Genomic DNA, 15,225 nt, shown 5'->3' on the forward strand with positions numbered 1-15,225 from the left:
TTCAGTTTCAATCTACAGTTCATAACCAATAGATTGTGGTCAGAGTCCACATCTGCCCTGGAAATTTCTTACAAATTAAAATCTGGTTCCTAAATCTCTGTCTTACCATTATATAATCTATCTGAAACCTTCTAGTATCTCCAGGGTTCTTCCATGTATACAATCTTCTTTCATGATTCTTGAACCAAGTGTTAGCTATGATTAAGTTATACTCTGTGCAAAATTCTACCAGGCGGCTTCCTTTTGCATTTCTTAGCCCCAACCCATATTCACCCACTATGTTTCCTTCTCTCCCTTTTCCTACTGACGAATTCCAGTCACCCATGACTATTAAATTTTCGTCTCCCTTCACTACCTGAATAATTTCTTTTATCTCGTCATACATTTCATCAATTTCTTCATCATCTGCAGAGCTAGTTGGCATATAAACTTGTACTACTGTAGTAGGCATGGGCTTTGTGTCTATCTTGGCTACAATAATGCGTTCACTATGCTGTTTGTAGTAGCTAACCCGCAATCCTATTTTTTTATTCATTATTAAACCTACTCCTGCATTACCCCTATTTGATTTTGTATTTATAACCCTGTAATCACCTGACCAAAAGTCTTGTTCCTCCTACCACCGAACTTCACTAATTCCCACTATATCTAACTTTAACCTATCCATTTCCCTTTTTAAATTTTCTAACCTACCTGCCCGATTAAGGGATCTGACATTCCACGCTCCGATCCGTAGAATGCCAGTTTTCTTTCTCCTGATAACGACGTCCTCTTGAGTAGTCCCCGCCCGGAGATGCGAATGGGGGACTATTTAAATTACAGATGTCAAAATTAATAAAATTAACTGTCACTAGATGTATCACTGGTCATAAAATATTTTCTTTCTGATCAAGTTAAAGAATTCACCAGTTCCAATGCCTTAACCTGTTGAAAGTTACCATAACAATTAATAAGATCTTTCACTAAATATATTTCCACCAATTCCTTAATAATTGAATCCCAGAAGGATCTCATTAAGGCCAACATTTCTGTGACAGAATAATCCATGGAATGCCCTGTGAAGATACAATGCTTGGCTGTGGCAGACTTACTGGGCTGTGAATGGCAAGTGTGACAATTGTGTGCAGTGCACCTTTCATGCATTATGCATATTGTCTGACCGATGCAGGCTTTGCCAAACTGGCAAGGTATTCTGTAGATTCCAGCCTTCTGCAATTCCAGATTGTCCTTTGCCAAATGGAAAAGAGCACAAGCCTTATCATGCAAAAAGCATGACAGTTCTTCTTCTCTATGGGGCCACACCATGAAATTATCATATATTTATTGCCAGAAGACCTATGGTTTAAGTTCTGCTGAGTCAAGGGCCTTCCCCTCAAAGTCTTCTATAAAAAAGTTTCCAACTTCCTTAAGTGTGGGACCAATGATATCTTTAATTTCTTCATAAGGAAAACACTTAATGAACCTCGACATGTGCATTCCGACATATCGCACACATGTAGTATCACCACTATGCATGCACCTTCGTGCCGTAGATGGAGTAGTACTTGAAGAGGGCGAGAAGCTTGACAGAGCTTGGTTATGCAGTGATTGTCTTTGCGCATGCATCTCCATGCCAATTCTTGTATAAAGTTGTATTTGCACTAGCAAATTACAGTGCATAACACTCACAGAAAGATGGCTGAAAGTTTGTCACCTGAAATATCATGGCAAGAAGTTGATGTAATTCTGCCGCAACCCCAAAACTTTGTGTAATACTATTTAGAGTGGGAAAATTTGAATATTCACAGCATAGATCATATAGCAATGTATTAAAGTACAAAGAAGCAACATCAGAATGAATACGGTGGCCTCTTCCATACAAGAAAAGAAAAGATACAAAATACTTTTTCTGCATGGAGAAAGAGTATACACAATTATGAGATAGCAAAATATTAACTTTAAATTTACTTTTGTGAAAGCAACAAAATGTGAAAGAATTCTGCCATGTAGGAAGCAAAGACACACAATGAGGCCATACAAAAATGACATTGCTAGACTGGAGCAAGTGCGAGAAGCATTTCAAAAAAAGAAATTTACAGGCAGGTGACATAACAGTTGAATTCATTATCCATGTTTTACATATAAATGATTTTAGTTTTAAATCCAGTGCTGCCACCTGTTAACAGCATGAGGAAGGAGTAATGCATTAGTGCATCTCAATGCACATCTTAAATCATGTTTGTCACTATGTAAATTGTCAGTTCAGGTCAGTTGAGCTGTGAAGCTGCATTTGACAGGTTCTGTATTTAAATTCTGGGTTATAGGAACAAAATTGTGCATGTCAAGGGGACGAAGCATGTATGAAGGTCTTATTCATTAGAAACAAATGGAAAACTTTGGATCAATATAAGAAAGGTGAGGGTATTGTTGACATTCACTGGGCTTTGAACTTCACGAATCTATTGTGAGAACTGTTTATGACAATGCAGAATCGTTTTGAAAAACAGCTCACTGTCCTACTGACTTAAGTATGATAGACTGACCAAATCTCACTTGAAAGCAATGAAAAGAATGGAAAAAATGCTAAGCCATTAGATGGAGCACCATAGCGAACAGCATAGGGCTCTCTCTGGAGCTGTTATTCAAGATAAAACTAAGAGATTGTATGCAGATTTACCACAAGAAGAGGACGATCCAGCACCTTCCTCGGCTAGCTCGGGTTAGCTAGACTACTTTGGGCAATGTTTTCACTTTCACAATATTAAAATCATGGGAGAGGTAGTTGTGGCAGATGAAGTTAGAAGTGGGGAATTTAAAAATAAGTTCCAAGAAATTTTGACAGAAAAAGGCTATACTGTGAAGCAGGTTTTCAACCTTCATAAAATGAGCTTATTTTGGAAACAAATGCCTAACCACATGTTTGTTTCTACTGAAGAAAAAACAGCACCTGGATTTAAAACTGCCAAGGACCAATGCACTCTTCTTTTTGGACAATATGCTGCAGGGCATTGTGAATTTAAAACCCATTATTATCTACCACTTGCAAAATCCTAGAGCACTAAAAGGTTGTGACAAGAGCAGGCTGGGAGTTCATTGGAGGTGGAATTATAATTTCTGTTCATTACTCTGTGTTTTGGTGTTACATTTTTAATTGTATGAATTTATCATTAAAATGTGTTTCATAAAGACAATAATGGTTATTTTTAGTAAAAATACTGAGAAACTCTGTTATTTTGTACTTAATATGTGAGTAAATGAGAACTTAACCCCATATTTTAAATATAAAATGACTCTTTGTTTACAAGTATTCAATATGTGTGGTGATTAGATAGATTGTATCTGTAATGTATAATGAGGTTTTCCTGTACTTATATAAAATACAGGTATACAGTTGAGAAAACAACTTCTGCAACTGTATATTTGTAGCACAAAATTGTGAGAAAGTGGAACATACACTCTACTAATGAAATACATTTTAGTGTAACCTATCACTTTTGGTAACGAGGTTTGTTTCTAAACGCTGCCTGACAGAAGGATGATAGTCATCACAATGAAAGTAATTTTTATTAGTTTATTTGTTTAGGATAGTTAATTGTTTGGGAGTTTTACTATTTTGTGCATGTATACTGGCCCAGATGGACAAAGGCTTCTCCAAACAGGGACGATGACAGCTGTTTTGGTATGTGTACCAGTATTTGCTGGCTGAAGAATAATTTCATACTATGATGTTCCACCTTGGAGAAGCAAAGCATGCCATGGAACAGTTCATACCATGACAATTGGAATGACATCACGGAGAATAGTTGAAGATTAACTACCAGATTTTGTACTGAGCTGTACGAGGTGACCATCTTACAGAGTAAATGTCAAATCTGTGTACGTTCACATAGTATGTAGGAAGAGATTCCCAGTTGTAAAGGAAGGATCAGTACCTCAGTATTTATTAAAAAGTGTCTGTCTTCTTAGCTGAGTGGTAACATGTTTGCCTACCATGCAGCAGGCCTGGGCTCGATTCCCAGCCAGGTTGGAGATATTCTCCACTAGTGCACTGTGTTTTGTGTTGTCCTCATCATCATTTCATCATCATCACCAGTGTACAAGTTGCCCAATGTGGTGTTGGCTGAAATAAAACTTGCAACCCAGACACCAAACTTCTCCAGATGGGTCCTACCAGCCATGAATCCCACATGATCAAATTCTCTTCTTTTCTTTTTTTATGAAGAAGTGTTTACTATTCTTTAGTAGAAAGATGAGCATTAAGAAAACATTACAGATTCTAGCACAAGATAAGTTGTAGAGATGAAGAAGTCCACAGCAGACAAGGAAAAATTTCACACAGTTATTGTGAACACTGACAAAATCAAACAATGGAAACTCCAAGTTGGAATCTCAACATTATTAGGAAAACAATAGACTGCTACTCAAGATGACCCATTGAGTTACAGAAGGGCACAATGAAAAGCATCTTCAGCAGAGAAAACACCCCACACATTTGTACAGGCAAGCACACCCAATTCACACATGACCACTACCACTGGCAGCTCTGGCTGGAATGTGACTATCACAAAAAACCAATCTGGAGCGGGACAGCAAAACATTGAGGAATTGCAGGATATGGATTGGGAAGGGGGGGGAGGGGGGGAGGGGGAGGGTAAGTAGAGCGTTGTCTTGTGGGGCATGCAGGAACTAGACTGCTGCCTGACAAGATTACCAGGTGCAGAGGAGCAGCTTCAGGAGGTGGGGTGCAGGGGGGGAAAAAAAACAGGGAGCAGAAAAGGAGAGGAACAGGGAAGGGGAAAGGACAGGTGGTTGCACTGGCAGAGGCTGTCACACAATGATGGTGAGTGGACATGAAAAGGGAGGAGATGATAGGACAGAGGGAGACATAAAATGTTGGGTGGTGGGTGTGAGGACATTAGGTTACCATAGGCTGAGGCTGGGATAGATTCGTGTGCCAGGAATGTGCTGCAAGGATAGTTCCCATCTGTGCAGTTCAGAAAATCTGATGGTGGAGGGGAGGATCCAGATGGCCTGGATTGCAAAGCTGCCATTGAAATCAAGCATGTTATGTTCAGCTGCATGTTGTGCAACATGATGGCTTACTTTGGTCTTGGCCACAGGTTGGCAGTGGCCATTCATTCTGGTGGGCAGCTGGTTGGTAGTAAAACAAATATAAAAAGCTGTTCAATTATTGCAACAGAGCTATTTTATAACATGGCTGCTTTCATAGGTAGCCCAGCCCTTGTTGGGGTAAGATATGTCTGTGGCAGGACTAGAATAGGAAGTGCTGGGTGGGTGGATTTAGCATGTCTTGCACCTGGTCACCCACAGGGATATAATCTCTGTGGCAAATGATTTAGACTGAGAGTGGCATAGGGATGTACTAGGATGTTATGGCAATTGGGTGAGTGACAGAACACGAAGCTGAAGAGAACCATGAAAGAATGTCATTTTAATGCCACTGATGACATAAAAACAGAATGACAGAAGGACCTTGTAACAGGACATGCTACCCTAACATTACTTTACCTCAACAGTAGTAGTTGATACCAGTAATATTTCTTGAATTTTGGACAGGTCAGTATTATCTCAGCTGTTTCTCTGAAAATTTCATTTAGTTTTACACACAATAGTTCAAGCTAAAATTTATGAATAGGAATTATCATTTTGGATGTTACAATTGATAAGTACTAGTTCCAGATGTACAGTTAAAATTATTTGTTTTTTAGAAACATTTGAAATTACAAATTATTTGACACACTTAAAATTTCTATTATTAATTATGCAATCTAGTACTGTTTATTATGTTTATTTCTCTATTCATTTATGAAATAACAATTAAAACTAATAGAAATTCATTTGTCAAGAGAAATGTAAACCCTTTGGAATATTGTTATTACCGTGGAGTGAAATAGGAGTAGGTAAGTCTCATGTGATTTATGATAATATAAATTATTATTCTTTCTTTTTATATGAATGTTGTTATTACATGGTGGGCTTTTCTCAAAATTAATTGCTAATCTGGTTATTTGTTTAATTTAGATTTTTTTCTTTGATTTGAATTAAATTGCTTTTTGTAAGACAGTTTGTTCACTGAAAGTTAGTCCTTAGTAAAATAATTAATCATGTTAATAATTGTAAGTCCCACTCGTCTTGTAACACGTTAATGTAAGTTGAAAAATGAAATAAACTTTTTTAGGTTCTTGCCTTGGCTAAACATTTTTGCTCAAACATGAGATCTCTGATTATTATTTGCATTTGCCCACACATGTGCAAGAGAATAATTTCTTACCATTTTCTTCCGTAATGCATTGTTGTCTGAGTCTGGCTCTGGATTTCGGATGTGAAACTGAAAATAAAAATCTTAAAGCTATGTCTTCTGTTGCAGCAGCTGGCAGCTGTGGAAAAAATGTGTATTATAATTGATGTGGGTCAATAATTCGCTTCCGCTAATTTCATAAATTAAAATTGCTACGTAATGGCGGCTGTGGCTGCAACGATGGCTGCAATTGTTGTGCTCAAAATAACTTAAAATACTGATATTCAAAGGAAGTGGACATGAGATAGGGCTCACCTCTTACAATTAAAAGTGAATAATAGAATGAAACTAATATATTATCTGATTACAAGTACAATAATGCTTACATTCAACAGTACTCACAAAGATGTCCGATTACTCGCATTGAAGACAAGAGAGAGAGTGATAATGGATAAAAGATGACAAAAGATGGTTCCTTTTCCATCTACGTGGTCCATTATTGTCAGAGTGCACTCAAAAATGATGCACAGAATTTTGTATGATAATAACAATAATAATAATAATACACATGAGAGAAAATTACATATCACCTGAGCGGTTAATGTTCATGTATAATTCAATAATTTTTTTCCCCAAATACCACTTTCAAGTTTTGTAATATTTCTACTGGGGACAGTATACATGCCTCTGATGTGATCAGACGTATTTTTGTATTTTGGGCAAACAATGTAATTTCAGCTTTGTTAATGTGAAAATTGAAGACTATGTGATAAACTAAAATGTGGCAAAACAAATTAAGGTAAAAACAAAAATGCTGCAACAATAATCTTCAAAATTCTTTAGGTCAATTTAACCATGAGGACCTAGAACTTGAGAATTTCAGCTTCAAGAATCAGACCCCTAGACAAGAAGAACTGGAGCCAACTCTACAAGAAAAGATAAGTTAACTAAAAAGTTTATTGTAATCTCACTCCTGTCAAATCACTAGAAAAGACTTTGCTCATTGTAGACAGTAGCTGCAACAAGGAAGGAGGGGGTAGATTACAAGCTGAACACCATGATGAAAAGTAAGTTCCAGAAGTGCTTCCACGATTGGAAGAAGTGGTGGCACAAGTGTCTTATATCTGAGGGGGATTACTTTGAAGGGGACAGTGTTGATGTTGACAAATACACAAAGATTCTTTAAGAAAAACAAAAATTTCTGTTACTTTTTGATCACATCTCACAGAGATATCTTTGCTGTTTTACCACCACACAACTCCAGACAGGGTGTGTTAAATTTATCTGCAGTATTCAGCCATGTGGCATGGGCTTTGTTCCTGAAACAAACTGATGAGAATGTTGATTCACTACATTGCTCATCTTCATGACCTGGTTGACACCCTAAACAGTACAAATAAAAGGCAAAATGCACTTCGTTCTTTGAAAGTATTCCAAGTCAATTAAGTCAGTGATGGTAGAAGTTAGTTATGGTTTTATAAAAATTTCAAGAAAAATTTAAATCTCTTCTCTAATCTACTTTCCCCTTTCTACTTCTGTCTCACCTCTTCCATCTGCTTCACCACACCCTGTCCCTTTTCCCCATGACTTCTCACACTCTGTCCCTCCACCAACTGCCTCCTCACACCCTGAGCCTCTTTCACCTGCCTCCTCACACACTGTAGCTCTTTTCCACCTGCCTCTTCACATGCTGCACCTCTTCCACCAGTCTCCCCACAGCCTTTCCCTCTTTCAGTTCACACCCTCTCCCTCTTTCTCTCTTCCATGTGCCTCCTCACACCCTCTTCCTTTTCCACTTGTCTACCACTTACCTTTCACATGTCTCCTACACCTCCTCCCCTCTCTCCCTGTCCATCTCCTCCTCCCTGTCCATCTATCCATCTCCTCCTGCCTCTCCCTTTCCATCCCCCATCCCTTAACATCTCTCTGACCATCTCCTATGTTACCTCATTTTCACCCCCACCCCAATACAAGGCAGATGGTTCTTCCCCCCAGTGCTTTTTTCCAGACAATACGTGATATGTGTACCATGAATGGTTTAGAAGAGAAACATACATACATATGCAGTCCACTCACATCAACATGACCACCTGTCAAAGGCCTGAATAACCACCTTTTACAGTGCAGTCATGCAGGGAGAGGATGAGTGAGGATCTGGAAGGTAGTGGCGGTCATGCGAATTCCAGTGTTGTGGAAAGTTGTGGTAGGTTTCCTGGTTGGGAATGCATGGCACGAACAGCTTGATCGAGGTGGCCCCACACATTCTTGACTGGGCTTAAATCTAGTTAATTTGGTGGCTAAGAGTATAGTAAACTTCTCCTGGTGCTCTCCAAATCATGCACATACAGTGCAAGCTTTGTGACAGTTTGCAAAACAAACTGTGTATAGGGGTGGACAAGGTCCCCAAGGATAGATGCATACTTATTCTTGTGTTGATCCATTGTGTCTTCCAAAATGATGAGATCATCCAGGGAATGCCATAAAAACACTCCCCAGACCATAACACTCCCTCCTTTGGACTGGACCTTTCCAATGATTGTTGCAGGGTACTTTCAGATATTTCATGCAGTGCACACCAACAATTATCTCTCCAAAGGAGCATAAGACATGATTTATGTTAGAAGGCCCCCTGTCACCACCCAGTGTAAGTCTGGTGGGCAAATTCCAGCCTTTGTTGCCCATGAACAGTAGTCAGCATGGCAGCACTAACCAGGCACCTGCTGTGGAGGCCCATATGCAGCAACATTCACTGAATGGTTGTTGAGGAGATACCTTTGGTAGACCCTCGGCTAATCTGGGGGGTTCAGTTCCTCAACAGTTGCATACTTTGCCTGTAAAGATGTTCAACACATATATTGTACACATCTCATCCTCCCCACTCTCCGTGTCCACCTCTTTCTGTCCCCCCCCCCCCCCCCAAATCTCTCTTTCCACTTTATCCCTGTCTCTATCTCTCCATCTCTTTCTCCCCACTCTCTCTCTATCTCTTCACCTTCTCCACCCCCTTCTCTTTGTCCATCTCCTCTGCCTGTTCTCTCAGATAATTTTACATTTCTCCCCCTTCCTCTGTCTATTCCTCATCCCCCTCTCTTGTTCATCTCCTTCTCCACATTTTCCTTTTCACCTGCCCACTATGCCTCTACACACTTCACCTGCCCCCTGCCTCTCCCCCTCCCACTGACCATGCCCTCCTCCCTCCTTTCTCTGCACATCTCCTCCTCTGCCTCTTACTATCCATCCCCACTTTACCCCTCTCTCTACCCATCTCCTCCATCCTCCTCGAAATGAGAATCAGTTTTGTTGGTTTAGAACCTCCTAACTTCCTTGCCCATGGGCAAAACCTGGTTTTCCACTCCTGACATGCATGCTGTCTGGCACAACATGTCTGTCTTGCCAGACAGTGTGCATGTCAATATTAGAAAACCCTTTTTGCCCATACCTGTGGGAGCTAGGAGGTTCTAACCCCCACAGAGATAATTCTCATGTAGCAAGCAGTGTGTTTACCAGTTCTGGTTGAAATCGATGCAGTGGTCAAGAGGAAACGCTGTTTTATACTTATAAGGATAGCCCATTCCCGGTGGGTTCACCCGCATACATGAATGAGACATGTACTGTACACATCCACTTCTTCCCTGACTATGCCTACCTCTATATCTCCCGATCTCTCTGTCCACCTCCTTCTCCCACCTCTATATCTCCATATCTTCTTCCCCACTCTCTTTGTCTCTTCGTCTCCTCCTCCACCTCTCTTTGTCCATCTCCTCCATCCCTTCTCACAGTCCATATCTTCCTCTTGCTCTCTCTGTTTAGCACCTTCTCCCCCTCTTCTTTTTCACCTACCTGCTACCACTCTAAACCCTCCACCTACTTCCTGCATCTCCCCCTCCTCACCTGTCTCTCTGTCTACCTCCTCCTCCTCCTCTCTCTGACCGTACCCTCCTTCTCCCTCTCTCTGCCTATCAACTCCTCCCCCTCTCTCCGTCCATCTCCTTCTCACCCCTTTCTGTCCACCTCCTACTCTTTTTCTCTATCCATCCCACTCTCTCTATCCATTTTCCTCTACCCTTCTTGACCATCTCCTACCCCCTTTCTCTGCCATCTCATCCATCTGCTCTATCTGTCCATCTTTTTTCTCCTCCTCTCAATATCCAACTCCTCTTCCTCCCAGTCTCTGCACAGCCATGGGCATCCACTCTATGCTGTATGCCTTGCATTCCAATACTAACTGCACAAAACACTGGTCATGCAGGAAATCGAATCAGAAAGGCAGTTCCCTCCATATTTCTCAGCAAGGAATAATTATTTTTTCACCTGAAAACGTGTCCCCCATGGGAGGTAAGTGTTCTTACCTCCACCTCCTTTTCAGATAGTAAGTGATGTGTGTATTAAGGCTGGTTGAAACTGATCCAGTGGTTTAGGAGGAAAGGTGGAACATACAAACATTTTTATAATGTACATTGATATACAGGGAGTGCAAAAAATCGCAATCAGGAAGTATTCAAATAATGTATCATACAGTTTCAAGGTTAAATGGATCTGGAAATGTATCCTGGCTTGAAAATAATGTTCCTGTCTGTCTGTCATCTCGTAGAGATCACTCCAATTACAGGAATGCAGGTGTCACTCCATAAAAATATAGCACGTGATCATGTTGTTTTGCTTCTGGTTCTGGCGAATGCTATGGAATGGGATCATGCTCTGTTCTGCTGCCAGGCTGATACTGTCATAAATATTTGAGTTAATATGGTAGATACAAGAAGATTCACAATGGAAAAATTCCATCTTTTTAGCATATGGGTGCATGAAAAAGACCAAACAAGTGAAATATGCAATGAAATTGGGAAAAAAGATTTTAATTTGTTTCAAGAAAGAAGACCCAAGAAAGGCTAATCTTTGGAAACTGGGAAGAAAGGTCTTTGCAACTAGGTCTGTGACAGATGTACTGCACAGTGAAAGACCCAAGCAAATGGAAATGAAGTCACTGACTGCTTAAATGCATCACTGCTTCATTCACCAGCAAAAGTGACAAGGAAGCAGTCAGCAGAGATGAATATTCGCAGAAGCTCCATGTGTCATTCAATGAAGAAAGAAAGTTCCCATTCATTTTGACCTCACAAGATCAATGAATTAAGTGATCATGATATGAATAAACAAAAAGATTTGTGCAAACAGTTACTTGCAGCATTTCCAAAACTAAGCAGCTCACCAAAATATTATGATTACATATGAATGTGCTGTGTATCTTGGCTTCCAGTCTCAATATCTTTATATCTGGGTGAAAGACAACCCTCAACAACATCCAACTCTGTGCCAAGAATGATGGTAAGTGTACAAAGACAGCTTGACATGTGTATGAAGTATGTAATAACATTTGTTCCTGGGTTATTCCATTATTATGTGTATCTTCTTCTGCTAAATATAATTTCTGTTAGAGCCAAGAAATCATTTAATGTTTATGCATGCCTTTCATGTTGCTTCCTGTTTCAGTACAATAACATTAAACATTTCCTATCATGACTTCTGTCCCACCCTGCAGTTGTCCAATGAAGAATGACGTTGCCCCCAACAATACACCATATTTTGACAGACACAGAATGTACTCTCCTCAATGCTACCTACTAAATTTTACACAAATCAGTCTCTGGGTTATGCTGTTAGGATATCATATGAGTAACTGAAATTGCACGTACTTCAGTCCACATCATTTTTCATCTGATGTAATCCACTGAGCTCAAAAGGTGTCATCAAAGATATAGTCAAAATGAACAAATGATGGACTGTCCCCATTACTACAAATGGTGTTGGTACTGGATACAAGCACCCTGTCCAAACCATACACTACCCTTATGAACAATGAAGTGACTTATGGAATATGTGAGTAGATCGTAAATAACTTTACTCATGGGATAAGACATTTTCTCCCCCATTTGCTTCACATGATACTACTAAACCCAGAAAACCACCTTCCTAGGTGTTAACATCCACCTCAGATATGGCTACACCAGTACCTTGCAACATTTGCCTGCTCTATTTCTTTGATAGTCCTCAGTGTCAACATATTGCATTGTTATACTGGCTGAAAAATTAGGGATAGAAGTTCCATCGCGACTACTGTAAATGAGGTAGCCGACAGTTGCACAGGTGCATTTCACAGTTCTTTACTTTCATCGTTCGCGCCCCCCCCCCTCCACCCCCACCCCCCCTTGCCACCCGTATTACAAAGTTATATGGCCAGTATCAGCATATTGCTACAATAGTTCACTGTTGTACATCTATGAGCAGTAAATACCTAACCACACTGTTCACAGTTCTTGTAGAATAATAAGGTATGTGTGACACTATTTCTCAAATAAACTGAAAAGACACTCCATGACCTATTTGTGTTACACTAATTCCACTGTTAGGTTGATGCATTGTTGTTACTTGAAACAGTACATAATTTCCCTCTGAAAATTGGCCATGGACTGACTGTTTCAGGACCAAACATGGGGCCTTCATATATCCTCACAATAATAGGAACTCAAACTATACATTGTTTGGTGTTTAAGTTACAGAAATTACAATTAAAAAAACTCATTCAATTAACTGAATACATTAAAAAATTCCTCCTTTTTAATAGTTCCTTCTACCATAAAGGTTAGGCCAAATTATTTGTTTAAATAATGAAATTAACAGACATAGTTAAGCACACAATGCTTTTGACAAACCTGGCAATTATTTTGGAATTAATTAAGGGCTGGCTTTGCTAATATGTTTTTGAATAGAGCCAAATAAATACTTTAAGAATCCTACCACTTGCAATACGTTTGACTGACACGCACGCACGCGTGCACACACACACAGGCACACACACACACACACACACACACACACACACACACACACACACACACACACACAAACGAAGTTTCTACTAATATTATTGAGATGTTTTGGACATGACAGTGTATATTAGACATGTAAGCACAAGTAGACAGAAAAAAGACACGCATTTATGCACAAAGGAATCTATAAAATGAACTTGCAGCAGTGAATGAAGGATTCATCATATGACTACAAAAAATTACCAACCTGACATCACTGGAGACATGTGTATGCTGAAACCAGAGCCGGAGGGGTTTGGACCCGTGTGGTACTCAAGCCAGAGATGGTTGGTTTCTGAAATTATATCTGTTGCAGTGGTTGTACCTGGTGTCAAATGCACAATCTCTGGGGAATCAATGCTTTCTCCATTGTGTATAGCCAAATAATGTTCCTCTCCAGGACCTCCCCAAATGTTCACTTGGTTGAAATGCACCTGTGTTAACAATTATTTATGTGAAACATACATAACCAGACTGAGACTATAAATTAAAGTTAGTAAATACACACATACTCTTTCTAACACAAGAAAAGGATGATTAATGTAAAATCTTTCAAACTTTTAACAGAAAATATTTTTTTAAATACAGCCAAAAGGAACGAAAGAGAAATAGAAATAAAACTGTAGTACAAATTATAAATGAATTAATAAGTTCATCAGAATCACAATAAAAAAAGAGGCACCAGAGATCAAGGCAGAAGATGATAAGGAACAACATAAATGATTTAAGATATAACAAGCAAAATTTACATTAGAAATTCATTAATAATGTACTAATGACAGTACATGAATGAGACTGACTCAAATAAGAGAGTGATCCGAAGCAAAGCAGTATGCAAGAGACAACAGTTGGATGAAAATAAGAGTTAAATAAATCTAGAGAGAAAGAGAAGAGAGCAGTACAGTGGTTAGGAAGTGTAATGGCATGTGACAACAAAAACATAAGAAACTGAATTGAGGCATAAGAATGGACAGAAATGTAATATGGGATGGAACAAATAAAGAAAACAAGAAATGGGATAGGTAATATGAAACTGCAGACTACTTATTAAGAGACAGAATTTCTGGTCAGTACTTGTCTTGATGAAAAAGTCCAGACTATCAATAGGCACATATAAAAGTCCATATACTATCCTACTTTCTTTCTCAAGGAGGAGAGGTCTTTGGATTAAGGAAAGCTAAAAAGGAAGGGCAGCTCACTTCAATCTGAGACATCTTTACAACAGGTGGTCCCCTCTCATCCTGGGATCTGAGGGGCCTCCCTTCCTTTTTAACCTTCCTCAGTTTTGCAGGTACATGGTGAAAGATCCCCTGGACATGGTAAAGTTAAAATTTATTAAAAAATGAAACAGCGATAATGATATAATCAAAGATGACTATAAGCATTGGCAAAGACATTAGTTACGAATGCACAGCAAAGCACAGACAAATGACCAATAAAACATCATTCACTTTTTTGTAAATGACTTTTGTTTCACTCTATTGTAAGTAGCAGCTTTGTTACGCTGTACTGCTTGGAGTATGATGGGCTACGATTCTTTTGTATCATATGTGTTTCTGAATAAGAGAAGAGTTAATAATAGTATTAAGAATTTTTATCAAACTGGAATAGAAACAAGTTAAGAAGAATTCATTCATATTTCATATCATCTTGAGAGGCAGTGGTGTTCCCTGGAGTCAGCTTACTGCATATACAATTGAAATGGAGGAAAAGAATTCTACAGTCATATTTTGATAAAATTAACAGAAGGAGAAGTTTTCAGAAGACAAGAAATATAATCAATACATTGTTACATTCCATCCTGGATCTTCCATTATTTGATTTTTGCCTGATGGCTTTTCTTCGATCCTAACCCTATGCCATTTTCCCTTGTTACTACTTTCCTTTGCATCACTATACTCAATGTCCATCCTTCTTTCTTTTCTTTCCTGTGTTTCTCTTGTTGCCTTAAAAACTGCACTGGATGATCTACTTACGAGCCATACTGGTATCAACCGTCTCGGCCACGCGCAACAGACAGCCTCATGACCTCGCTGATTGTTGGTGCAGCATCTTATGTCCCACATTACTTCTGCCAATATAATTAATCCTATACTTTCAAACTTATCACTCTCCCTGCATCAG

The 15,225-nt window shown here is 39.2% G+C and overlaps 1 protein-coding gene across 1 annotated transcript in view; it reads right to left on the reverse strand.

Annotated features, from left to right (window-relative positions):
* LOC126204186 (cubilin-like) overlaps positions 1-15,225 on the reverse strand; it is a 1,516,445-nt gene that overhangs the window by 262,916 nt on the left and 1,238,304 nt on the right. The window contains exon 52 of the mRNA XM_049938590.1: positions 13,310-13,535. Within this exon, the coding sequence (XP_049794547.1) occupies positions 13,310-13,535 (226 nt within the window). The remainder of the gene's footprint in view (positions 1-13,309; positions 13,536-15,225) is intronic.

This window comes from Schistocerca nitens, chromosome 9 (genome assembly GCF_023898315.1).
Source record: "Schistocerca nitens isolate TAMUIC-IGC-003100 chromosome 9, iqSchNite1.1, whole genome shotgun sequence".
NCBI classification, from domain to species: Eukaryota; Metazoa; Arthropoda; class Insecta; order Orthoptera; family Acrididae; genus Schistocerca; species Schistocerca nitens.